This window comes from Phalaenopsis equestris, unplaced genomic scaffold, assembly GCF_001263595.1.
Source record: "Phalaenopsis equestris unplaced genomic scaffold, ASM126359v1 Scaffold000095, whole genome shotgun sequence".
Taxonomy (NCBI): Eukaryota; Viridiplantae; Streptophyta; class Magnoliopsida; order Asparagales; family Orchidaceae; genus Phalaenopsis; species Phalaenopsis equestris.
The window spans coordinates 33,124-45,806 of NW_018164537.1; the positions used below are offsets into that span (position 1 = coordinate 33,124).

The 12,683-nt window shown below is 33.0% G+C and overlaps 1 protein-coding gene across 1 annotated transcript; it reads left to right on the plus strand.

Annotated features, from left to right (window-relative positions):
- On the plus strand, positions 1–1,722 carry LOC110020382 (the record flags this gene model as incomplete). Its single annotated transcript, XM_020718470.1, is given in 4 exon segments — positions 1–710; positions 784–978; positions 1,065–1,199; positions 1,577–1,722. Coding segments are annotated over 3 exon segments (1,019 nt in total), but the record flags the coding sequence as incomplete, so codon positions are not given.
- Positions 1,723–12,683: the final 10,961 nt, after the last annotated feature.

A 12,683-nucleotide genomic window follows, 5' to 3' on the forward strand; every position in this document is an offset into this window, starting at 1 on the left:
CTTCTGCTCCTCCAATGGCTGCCACTGTAGACATCTTACCAGCATCACATAACACCGTTGTCACTAGTATAACTTGCAATGAACCCACGATCACACACACCAGTGCCCCAATTCTTAGCTTTAACCCACCCTCTTCATACACCATCGCCCCCACAACACTCGACAGTGTTCCTCTGCTCTACTACCACCCTTCTTCCTGCACAATCCCCACCACTGAAATAGAAACCTTCTATGAACCTTCCTTCATAAACCCTTTCATAGAAACCTACCCGTTAGCATCACATAACACACCCACAAACACACAACTTTGCATGGCTACACACAATGCTCCCACTCTCCTCAACTCCCAACCACCACCACCTTCAGGTTTACCCATAACACCAATTTATCTCACAAATCAGCTCAACCAAGTCATTTCTACTCCTCCTTCATATACAACTTATTCACTAGACCCAATTGTAAGCCAGACGTCGACCATGAATTCACCAAGTTCTTTGGGTATGGGCCCATCAACATTCAATCCCCGCCCTTTATTTGACACTACAAGTGCATTTGGTGGGTTGCATTATAATGATGACGCAAATGTTGGTTTTGGGTTTTTTACTGATGCTGGAATGACAGTGAGACAGTCAGAGGCTATGGAACCATGCAACTTAGGAATGTACTCGTCTGCACCCATGCAGACATTCTATGATCCAGAAAACTTACAGGTATATATATATATATCCATCATTCATGAATGCAAAGTTGTTTAGTTAAATTATAATCAAAATTTCTCTGAAGGTGTTAAGAGATAGCAACCAACCAATGGTCGGATGTAGCACGAGCATGGCTCCATTACAAGTGGCTGCTAAAGATGAGTCAAAAATAGATGAATCAGATTTTAAGGTTCCCAAGTTAACATTAGCGGAGAAGAATAATAAGATAAATAGGTACAAGGAGAAGAAAAAAGCCAGAAATTATAACAGAAAAATCAATGTAAATATGGCTGAGAAGTTTCACATAAATCTTTAATTTCTAATATTTATGTTACAATGTCACTTACATGAAACAAAATGTTATAGTATCCATGTAGGAAGATTCTAGCCGATAGCAGACATCGAGTTCGAGGAAGGTTTGCGAAGAATGATGAGGTTCCCCAAGCGGCATCGAGGCCACCCACATCTGTCGATCATTAATTTGATGACGTTGATGAAAGAGTATGTTATGTGATGCTCTAACTCTTGTGTTTCTAATTATTGGCAAATTAAACAATACATGTGTTGAATGTAAAAAGTACAAAACTTTTCAAACACAAGTTAATCTGACATAACTCTGCAATTAATATACTATATAAATAGAATGATCAATAGAGCACAATGAAAGAAAATATTATTCTCATGTTTTATTCTAAACTAAAAATTTGTATTTATGCATGATAATATTTTCTTAAAAGACTAGATTAAAAAAATACATGAAGAATATTTTTTAAATGCAAAACATCAATGCAAGAAGAAATATGTTATTGTTTATACATGAATGCAATTTAAATGTAGTAGATTCCTAAATATCTTCTTCTATTGACTTCAACTTGCAGATAGTAGCGAAGCAACATGAAGAAAGGCTTCAGTCTTCCACAACAATGGCTCTTAGAAGCCATGGACATGATTAAGATCATATAAATAAGTTCTAAATTCTAGTTGTTATTTTCCTTCATGTACATTGCTTTCACAACTATCCACTACACTGCATGCTACTCAGTCAATAAATGATGGCATGTGCGTTGTAATTTTTTGTTTTTTTTTTGTTGTTGGATAAATCAATGTGAGGAATATATTCAATTTTTGTTTAGCTTAGCTTCTATATTTTTCTACCTTTTAAACATTAAAACAAAATATGTTTTCTTAAATTAAAATTGAATTACAAATTAAAAAAATTATAAACTAAGAATAATAATCTAATCAATCGAATTTATTGCTCAAAATTTTCTTCTTGATACAATATGATGCACATATATCTATTCCTCACATTTTCATTGAAAATTGAAATAAAAACATGCATGAGGCTACTTAGTTCCAAGGAAGCATGTGGTCGATTAGTTCCAAGGAAAAGGAAAAGATAATTAAAAATGAGGAAGCATGCCATCTACATCAAATCATGGTGATGTTTTGGTTAATATTTTCCATGTTAATTAGAACATACAGAAGAAAATTAAGAGAAAATGACTTGAGATGATATTAATATATTATAATGAAGAAATCCTAAACTAGCATGCTCTATTAACCCATGATTCTAGCAAGTTAGATAACTAAATCCCATTGATGTTCCTATATGTGAAAGATATTATGGAAGTCTGAGCTTACAAAAAAAAAAAAAACAATGTTCTCATTATTAATTACGTATTTAGGTAAGTTTGAGAAATCTCTCAATTAAAAAATATCACGTGTACTTGTGTTTATTCAAAATTAATCACTTCTTATGAGAAAATATACAAACTTAAAAAAGAAAGATGAGTTGTAGTCAAAGAGCGTTGAAGTTTAATCAAGTAAATCAACAGATATGTGTAAACACGGAGATCCCTAACAAACACTAAACCTTACTTATAATGATTTGGAAGTGTGTTCATATAATGGTGAAGGATATGGGTGAGCACTTAGCATGGCGGAAAAGCAATCATGAGATTGTGATCAAAGTCACCCAAGTTCTAATTATAAAGTTCTTCCTATGAGAATATCATTGCTTTTATGTTTGAGAAATATATTTTTTTGTGTTCATATAATGGTGAAGGATATGGGTGAGCACCTAGCATGGGGGAAAAACAATTATGAGATTGTGATCAAAGTAACCCAAGTTCTAATTATAAAGAAGTTCTTCCTATGAGAATATCATTGCTTTAATGTTTGAGAAATATATTTTTGATTTGGAAACATTCAAGACAATGAAGAAAAACTAATATTCTAAAACATTGGATAATATTTAACCATCCAAAAATCCCAAACTTTAGTAAATGGAAGCTCTCGAATAAAAAAATATAAGTGAGTAGGATAATAATGGATGAAACCAAGGGATAACAACCTAATAAAAAGAAGCTAGCCTAAAGGATAGGCAAACTACTTTAGAAGATAGGTTGACTAATCCTAATGAAAGAGATTCTAAACTATGAAAGTAAGCACTAATTCAGAAAGAAAGGGTAACTAATCTAAGAAAGAGGATATACGTGCTAGGGAGATATACTCTAGCCTAAAGAAAGGGAGAGTTGTTTTAAATAAAGGGATGTCTAATCCTGAGAGAGAATGACTATCATATAAAGAAAGATGAAGCCTATCTTAAGAGAGGCTAATCCTAAATAAAAGAATATATATCTAAAAGTAAACAATTCTAAGAGGAAGAATAAATAACCTTAGGAATATAAGAATAACCCAATGGATAAGATGAATAACCTAACAATAAGTCAATATTCTAAACTCAATAAATAATTAAGAGATATCTATCTGGAGAGATGGTGTCTAACCAAAGGGAAAGAAGAAATAGATCAAAGGAAAGGTTGGATGAGTAACCCATGAGGAAGGATGACTTTCTTAGAGGATAGGATGGCAATCCCAGGGAAGACATTTACATTGGAGAGAGGAATACAACCTAAGGAAGAAGGATTAGCAATGAAAAAAAGAAAAAAAACTAACCTAAGGTATTTCTTCAACCATGAGAATGATTATCTACATATATGGGTAATATCATCCAAGGGGATCTCATAGAACTAAAGTTGTAAGGTGACTTAATCTTAAACTGATAGATGAGACTTGCACTTAAAAAAATTAAGAGGAGAGAAATCCAAATAATAATCCTTTGACATAAGGGTTGAGAATATTCCAGATTTTAAGAAAATAATCTATGGATAGGACTTAAAATATGATAGAACATATGATTGAAAGACTCAACATGCTAAATTAACACTCAACCTAGTCAAGATGCCACTAACATACTTAAATGCACATGAAAGTGGGTCCAATCGAACCAAAATGAAGGAGAAAATCAAACACACCCAAGAGTTGGCTAGTTGGAAAAAAAAATTGTGATATATTTTCTTAATTATTTTTCTCTTTTGAGTTCCCTACCCTTAAATGAGCTCCAAAATACAAGCAGACTCATTAGATTATTATATAATATAAATTTTACAAATGAGACATTTACCAGCATGAAGGACCCAAACGTACAACCACTACTCTCACTAAAAGCGTAGAGTAAATGTGTTTTCATTTATGCATATAACCTCATTGAGAATGTCATATTCATTTTTCTTTAATTTAAAAGGTTTGATTTTAATTGTATGTTCTTAAAAATTCACAGAGCAAGCTACAAGAAGAAATAAATATTTAATAATATAATGAGGAAAATTTGCAAGTGTAAATCCCTATCTTCCTTTCCTCTTAGGGCTTCCTAGGTAGATTCCTTTATAAAATATATGCTATTAAAGATATAAAATTGATCTCTCATCACATCATATCACATTTAAGTACAAAAACATATATTATCATAATCATTACATCATGGCAGATGCAACACAAGCCAAGGTCATAAATATAATAATATGAGCCAAGTACATAGCATGGATGGGCACATAAAGGAACACAATAAAAAAGAACCTACAATACGTGAGCATGCACCAAATATCATCAACTAGAGTTGCAAGATCATGCAAAATCAACCTATAAAATTAACATTAATAAAGCAGAGCTTAAAGTTTGGAAGTGTGCATGAGAATCATGTATGACAATGATACACACATGAAATGAATAATTTAAAATCAACACTGCCAAATCTCAAATTGGAGATCCAATAGCAATATATATTGTCATTAGTTCCCTCCATCACTCCAACTAAGCCATAAAAGATGGTGTGACTCCTTCATTACATTTCAACAAGCAGTAAGGGTAGTGATTTGTACTATTTGTCAATAAGTAACACAACTATCATGTGAGAGTTTGTTTTGTCAACGTTGGCAAAGTGATAATCTATATTTAAATAGACTTTAAGCGCAAGACAAAAAAAAGTCCTAAGCTTAAATAAGGCCTAAAAGAGTGAGATTAACTACTATTAACTATCACCATAACAACCTAATATGTTTATAAAATTAAAATAAAGTTACCTACAATGGGCTAAAGAAGAAAATGCCTCAAACATGTTTGCCCATTTCATTTTGTTTGCTTGTAGAACTAACCTTTTTAGACTAGCTCAATTGGGACAAACTTAGGAGGCTTAAGGTTGACTAAATGGTCCTAAAAATATCCTCTACAATTTGGTTTCATGCAAGTATCAAAATTTCTAATGAAGTTTAGGTTAGAATAGATTGACATACGATCAACTAAAGGCAAAAAGGTTAAGTTGAACAATTTTTTATCAGAGAGGTTTAAGTTAAATTGAAGTGACTCCTTGGAACTAAGTTCAATATAAACTGCACTTGGCTAGCTTAAGAGTGTTTGATTTAACACAAGATGGTTATGATGATCTGAATCATCTAAATGGTTTAAGTTAAATTGAAGTGACTCCTTGGAACTAAGTTTAATATAAACTGCACTTGGCTAGCTTAAGAGTGCTTGATTTAACACAAGATGGTTATGATGATCTGAACCATCTAAATGGCAATAGTTGGCCTAAGGTCTAATAAGACTAGCAAAGCCTCGTTAATTCAAGTGAGCATTGATATGGTTATGTGTATGCTCTATTTGATTGTAGTAGAATATCAAAGATGAACTGGTCAAGGAATGAGCTTGATCAATCGAAAAAATATTGAGTCTAATCTAATAGATATAACAGAATATTTTGAATTGTCAAATAAAAAAAGAGTACTAATCAGGTCACTTACATGGGCAAAGAGGGCTTATGTCGTAGCTAAATTAGGACGACACAATTAATAACTATAATATACATAGTCTAATTTCACTAAATCAATCATAGGAAAATATATAGTGCTTAAGGCATATTGACCATGGAAAGATTAGTAAAATAAGCTTATATACATGCTAGAGATTGAGTGAACCTAGGTGATAGAATTGAATCAAAGTTAGAGCTTCTCCCTACTGACCATAGACCTTTGAAGTTGCCAAATAGTCAGGAAACCAAGCTTTGTCGAAGTGCTCTAGCTTTGTTTGAAGAAGTTATCAATGCGATCTATGTGGTCAATCCACCATTGGTTAAAAAGTCAAAATTTTGTCTCAAACTTGAAAGATCGGTGCACTTTCTTACTTTCAAAACTTCTTTTTTGATGGTGCAACTTCCCAATCCAATTGGTATTGGTTACCTTGCAATCTTCTTCTTTGCACTCTTTCTTTTCTCCATTAGCAAGATTATATTTCATTAATATTCTCTAAAAATGAGCCTTAATTTGATACAATTGGAGGGATTACTTCGTAATGTGCTAATGTAGTTATCATAGCAATTGTTTTAGGAAGATATATGAAAAGAAACAAATTAATTTAATCGAGTAATTGTGGATTCAATAATGGGTGGAAGTGCTAGGATAATTTTGATTAAGTTTTGGAGCATTTCCTCTCTTATTTTGGACATCATGCTTTCGTTATCTATGTTTTCCTTCACTCGCTCACTCCCTCTCTCTCAAATTAGCCAATATACATGCAAATATACTCTTACACGTATAAAATTGATGGGTGACAAAGTGCATATCCAAGCCAACCCTTTTGATGTAGAAGAGAGAGACAATAAGTAGTTTCTGACTTCATTAACATTTCATAAATTTCCTAAGTAAGAAAAAAATTACAAAACATTAAGAAATTTATACTTAAAAAAAAATAGAAAAAAATAAAATAATGAAAATTAAAAATATAAAAAACAATGAATGAAATTTAAAAGATAATATCATTGATGGAAATGCAATTCACTAAAATAATAAAATCTTCTACTCAAATGCAATAACTTACAAAACATTAAGAAATTTATACTTAAAAAAAAACAATAGAAAAAAATAAAATAATGAAAATAAAAAAATTAAAAAAAAGAATGAAATTTAAAAGATAATATCACTGATGGAAATGTAATTCATTAAAATAATAAAATCTTCTACTGAAATGCAATAAGACTCATTTTGTAAATGTAAGAATTTATTTGCAATTTGACATTTGTATAAATACCCTTTTATCTCAAAATCTCAATTAAATCTTTGAAACATGCTTTGAAATCATAAAAATTATATTTGAGTAGTTAATTAGAATTAAATGAATAAAAGATAAATCAATTTGAAAATGTAATTTGTATGAAAAGGTATATTTGTAAATCTTCAGTTGTTGAATAAATTTCTTTCTTAATTTTTAAATTACTTTTAAATAATTCAAATCAGCATAGAAACATTGAATTCACTGTTTTGGAAACCTAATAATAATTGACAAAATTATCAAATGAGATTTTATGTGAATTAAGAAAATTGAGTGAAAACTACAAAATTACAAATCTACTCTATTCATCAAGTTGAACATTTAAAATCTTGAAAAAAATTTATAAAATCTAGTTTGAAATGTTTGCTTAGCTCTAAAGAATAAGATCATAAGATTTCAATAAAATTCACATGTGTAGGGTAGGTACATTTGTAATATCCCAAATTACATTTATATCTTTGTTGACATCAATTTTTTATGTCACTTGTGGGGGATGTCCGCTTGAGCGTTTCAAGGTTGCACTTTATGCAAACAAGTTACCTGTAGCTCGAGACATCCGTTCGAGACCCACCGACACGTAGTCAGGGCTCAGGTGAAGGTCAACTGACATTTCACACCTTGGATGGCTTTGGTTGGGCCAACTGGTGTCACTCATCGCGTCGCGCGAGAAACTGGCTTAAATTGGACTGTCTACCAGCGAGTTTGTCCAGACGATCCCGGATAACAAAATGAACTGCTCCAGCGCATTTAGAATGTTGATTTTACTTGGAAAGGACATCCATATAGCTGGGGTTCCGTACAAGCGTGACAGATGTGCAAATCGATGATTTTAAATAATAAATAACATTATTATTATAAAAAAGAATAAATTTAAAATCCCTATTTCTAAACCTAACTCATGCACACAAGAGCGTCCTGTCGCTGGCGTCTCCTCATGCCAGTGATATACCAAAATAGTATGTTATTTTAAGTATACACTTTATGCTTATTTTTTGTGATATTGCACTTTAAAAAAAGATATTTTCATGTTTTGTTGCAGGTAAATCAACTTTAGATATTTGGAGCAAAAGTAGCAAAAAGGAAGAAATTTGGAGCCAAAACAACGAATTTTAGGAAACTCATGCAAGATGCGCAAGATTGGCGCAAGATGCGCCAAAACCCATAACAGCGCGGTCTTCAGCAAACTAGCGCAAGATATGTCATATTGGCGCATGATGCGCCATTTGACAGAGAGCTGGCCCAAGATGCGTCAGAAACGACTTTTTGCGGATTAAGGCGGTTCGAGACAAATTTTGCGTGAATTTTTAGAGGGACACTAGTTCTAAACACCCATTGGAGTGATTCAATGCATCTAGACACTTTGGAAGATTCTTTTATGAAGGGATATTTCTCTTGGATCAATGAACATGTCTTTTGAATTTAAAAGAGCTGACTTTTGGATAGAATTTTGGAGAAAATTTTGAATTCTTTTTGGAGGGAGACAGTCTTTGATACAAGAGAGGGAAATCTAGGGCTTGAAAAGAGTTTTAAGTGGCGTGTAAAGGGGGCCGACAAGAAAAGATAGAGAGAGAGAGAAAGTCAATGGCTTGGAGATTTTCTTCAATGATTGTAAGAGGAAAGAGAATGTGAGAGATTTCTTCTTCATTACACTTCTAAGAGAGAATTGAGAGTGCTTGTAAAGAGAGAAAGGTTTGGAGAGAACTTCTAAGGATTTGCTTGGGAAAAATTGTTTATTTCTTTTGTTTTGTAAACTTATTTTTATATATGAAATTCGTGTTTTATCGTATCATTCCCATGAATTCTGAGTAGTTTTCTTTATCCTTCTTCCTACTTTGAGATATGATTTTAAGAAAAATTGATTTTATTTTATATGGTTTTAAATGTCAATAATTTGTGATGATTTAAACTTCGATCTTCATTTACGTTTATATCTAGTCAATTGAAATGTTAATGAGAAACATATGTTCCAAAAGGGCTATGATGTCTACAACATGGGGAGAATTTATTTGATTTCATGGGAAAGTATTTCTTACATGGAGTTGAGTGCAAATAAATAGAGAAATATACTTTGTTGGATGCAGAATTGGAGATTTTAAGATGGCAGATTAAAATCCCCAATTTGGTCCAGTTGATTGGAAACTGATGTGAGATTGTTAGCCCTCAAGTGAGAGAGTAGTGGAAGCTCTGGAGTGGCAGTCGGTATTCTCCCAGCCTAACCACGGAATTTGAGACCAAACTTTGGATTAGTCGATGTTATTTATGTACTCGGAAAATAGTAAATAATAGGATTGCTTCTATTTGACACAAAGCAGTTTATATATTTTTTTTAAATGATTTTAATTTCTTCATAATCAAATACTCATTGTAAAATGAAAGAATGTTTTCTTAAATTTGAACTTTCTGTTACAAAAACTTTGTTAGTTTTTCTAAGTTTACTATTGAATTTTTAACATTTAGTTTAATTAACTTTATCTTTGTTTAATTAAATTTATCCTTTTTGAGACTAAACTTTGGATTAGTCGATGTTATTTATGTACTCGGAAAATGGTAAATAATAGGATTGCTTCTGTTTGACACAAAGCAATTTATATATATATATTTTTAAATGATTTTAATTTCTTCATAATCAAATACTCATTGTAAAAGGGAAGAATGTTTTCTTAAATTTGAACTTTCTGTTACAAAAACTTTGTTAGTTTTTCTAAGTTTACTTTTGAATGTTTAACATTTAGTTTAATTAAATTTATCCTTTTTGAGACTAAACTTTGGATTAGTCGATGTTATTTATGTACTCGGAAAATGGTAAATAATATGATTGCTTCTGTTTGACACAAAGCAATTTATATATATATATTTTTAAATGATTTTAATTTCTTCATAATCAAATACTCATTGTAAAAGGGAAGAATGTTTTCTTAAATTTGAACTTTCTGTTACAAAAACTTTGTTAGTTTTTCTAAGTTTACTTTTGAATGTTTAACATTTAGTTTAATTAAATTTATCCTTTTTGAGACTAAACTTTGGATTAGTCGATGTTATTTATGTACTCGGAAAATGGTAAATAATATGATTGCTTCTGTTTGACACAAAGCAATTTATATATATATATTTTTAAATGATTTTAATTTCTTCATAATCAAATACTCATTGTAAAAGGGAAGAATGTTTTCTTAAATTTGAACTTTCTGTTACAAAAACTTTGTTAGTTTTTCTAAGTTTACTTTTGAATGTTTAACATTTAGTTTAATTAAATTTATCCTTTTTGAGACTAAACTTTGGATTAGTCGATGTTATTTATGTACTCGGAAAATGGTAAATAATATGATTGCTTCTGTTTGACACAAAGCAATTTATATATATATATTTTTAAATGATTTTAATTTCTTCATAATCAAATACTCATTGTAAAAGGGAAGAATGTTTTCTTAAATTTGAACTTTCTGTTACAAAAACTTTGTTAGTTTTTCTAAGTTTACTTTTGAATGTTTAACATTTAGTTTAATTAAATTTATCCTTTTTGAGACTAAACTTTGGATTAGTCGATGTTATTTATGTACTCGGAAAATGGTAAATAATATGATTGCTTCTGTTTGACACAAAGCAATTTATATATATATATTTTTAAATGATTTTAATTTCTTCATAATCAAATACTCATTGTAAATCTTGCCTCCAGCAGTCACATCATCCTGTTGCCGCCGACGATGCTAGCCAAGCTTCCCTTGGCCTCTACATTTTGGTCATAATCTTATTTGCAAAAATTACTTATTTTGGGTACTTTGCATACCTCTTGCCCTCATTCATTTCCTGCCCGTGTACATGACTCATTGTGAGGTACGTCTCACGCAGATCGGAGCACAACTGAGCTTCACCGGAAACGTGGGATCTCCTTCAGCATAAAGAGAACACGTCTGCAACCGTCACGGTGGTGAGATTTCCTTCCTCCTAGCTAGCCCTAGGTTTTAGTGGTGTCTAGGAGGTGGGTTCGATCGCTCACAAGGGGTGCCTGCGCCGGTGCAACGACATTCCTATGTAATTGATCGTCGATTTCATAGAGGGAGTTGTAGGATAAGAATCTCATGCATAGCCAAATACCCTCCGTAGAGCTGAATGTCTTCCCTGTTATGAGCCTTAAGCCTTAAACCTAGCGTAACACCGACGTGATGACGTACCTATGTGATCGATCGTTGATTTACCTAGAGCTAGCCTTTATGTTATGAATCTCGTGTGTTGGCCACTCCTATACGAAGCCGAGTGATTACCTTTTTGTGAGCCTTAGATCTTTATCCCACCCAGTTGGAATCCCAATTTCCAACGATTTGGAGCTCCTAATCTCCCTTGGAGGGATTGGTTGAGTTCGATCTTAGAGGATGGAAAAATTTTGTAGCTAGTCTATCCTATAAGATCTTTGGTGTTCATAGTGCGAAAAAAACTTTGTAGCTAGTCTGCCTTATGAACAGTGAAGAGTTTTCCTTAGGAGAAATTGGAGGTGAAAACCCTTCACATTGTCATTCCAAAGCTGGAGGAGAGATGTCGCAAATCCAAGTGTGTCAGCCCTAGGTTTCTCAGGCGAGGTGTTAGTACGAGCGTGGCTCGCTATCATATGTGGTCATTTGCACTTAATTGTTTGCATATGCATGTCTTGCATGTTATATATTATATGTCGTATATCGCAATTGCACTTGCACTCTGCACCTTGTATTTGCACTTGCACCTTGCACCTTGCATTTGCAACATTGCACTTACATCATTTGCACCTTGTATCTCGCACTTGCATTTGCACCGACACCACTTGTGCCTCGATCGGTCATCCTGGATCGGTCAGCACCACTTGTGCCTCGGTCGGTCATTCTGAACCGGTCGCATCACTTATGTTTTAGCCGGCTACTCTGGCCTGGTTGACACAACACTTTGGTTTAACAGGATGCTCTATCTCAATGGACCGACCACTTGCTCCTTTGCATGTTGTGTATGTGCATGTACATGTTTGTCTGCAAGATCGATATCATCTACTCGAGTTGCATTCCTTAGGTTCACTGCCTCCTCGACATACTCATTTGTTCGAGTCACTGCCTCCACAACATGCCCATTTCTTCAGGTCGCTGCCTTACCGGCATACCCTCTTTTCAGCCCCTACCGCCACGGCATGCCCATTCCTACGAGTCACTGTCTTCACGACATACTCTTTATCACTACTTATATGTTTTGATTTGCTTGTTTTTTTCATTTGCACGTTTACATTGATAGCGAGCTAGGTTCATTAAAAGAGTGACCCAGTGTCGGTCACGATGTCTTATCGAGCATTGTTTGTCGGGTCTAGCCTAGTCAGCAATGCGAGTTAAGTTATTAGGATTGACATGCTTGTTTTTTTCATTTGCACGTTTACATTGATAGCGAGCTAGGTTCATTAAAAGAGTGACCCAGTGTCGGTCGCGATGTATTATCGAGCATCGTTTGTCGGGTCGAGCCTAGTCAGCAATGCGAGTTAAGTCATTAGGATTGACATGAGTATGATTGTGCTAAAGATCTAATAGATCTAAC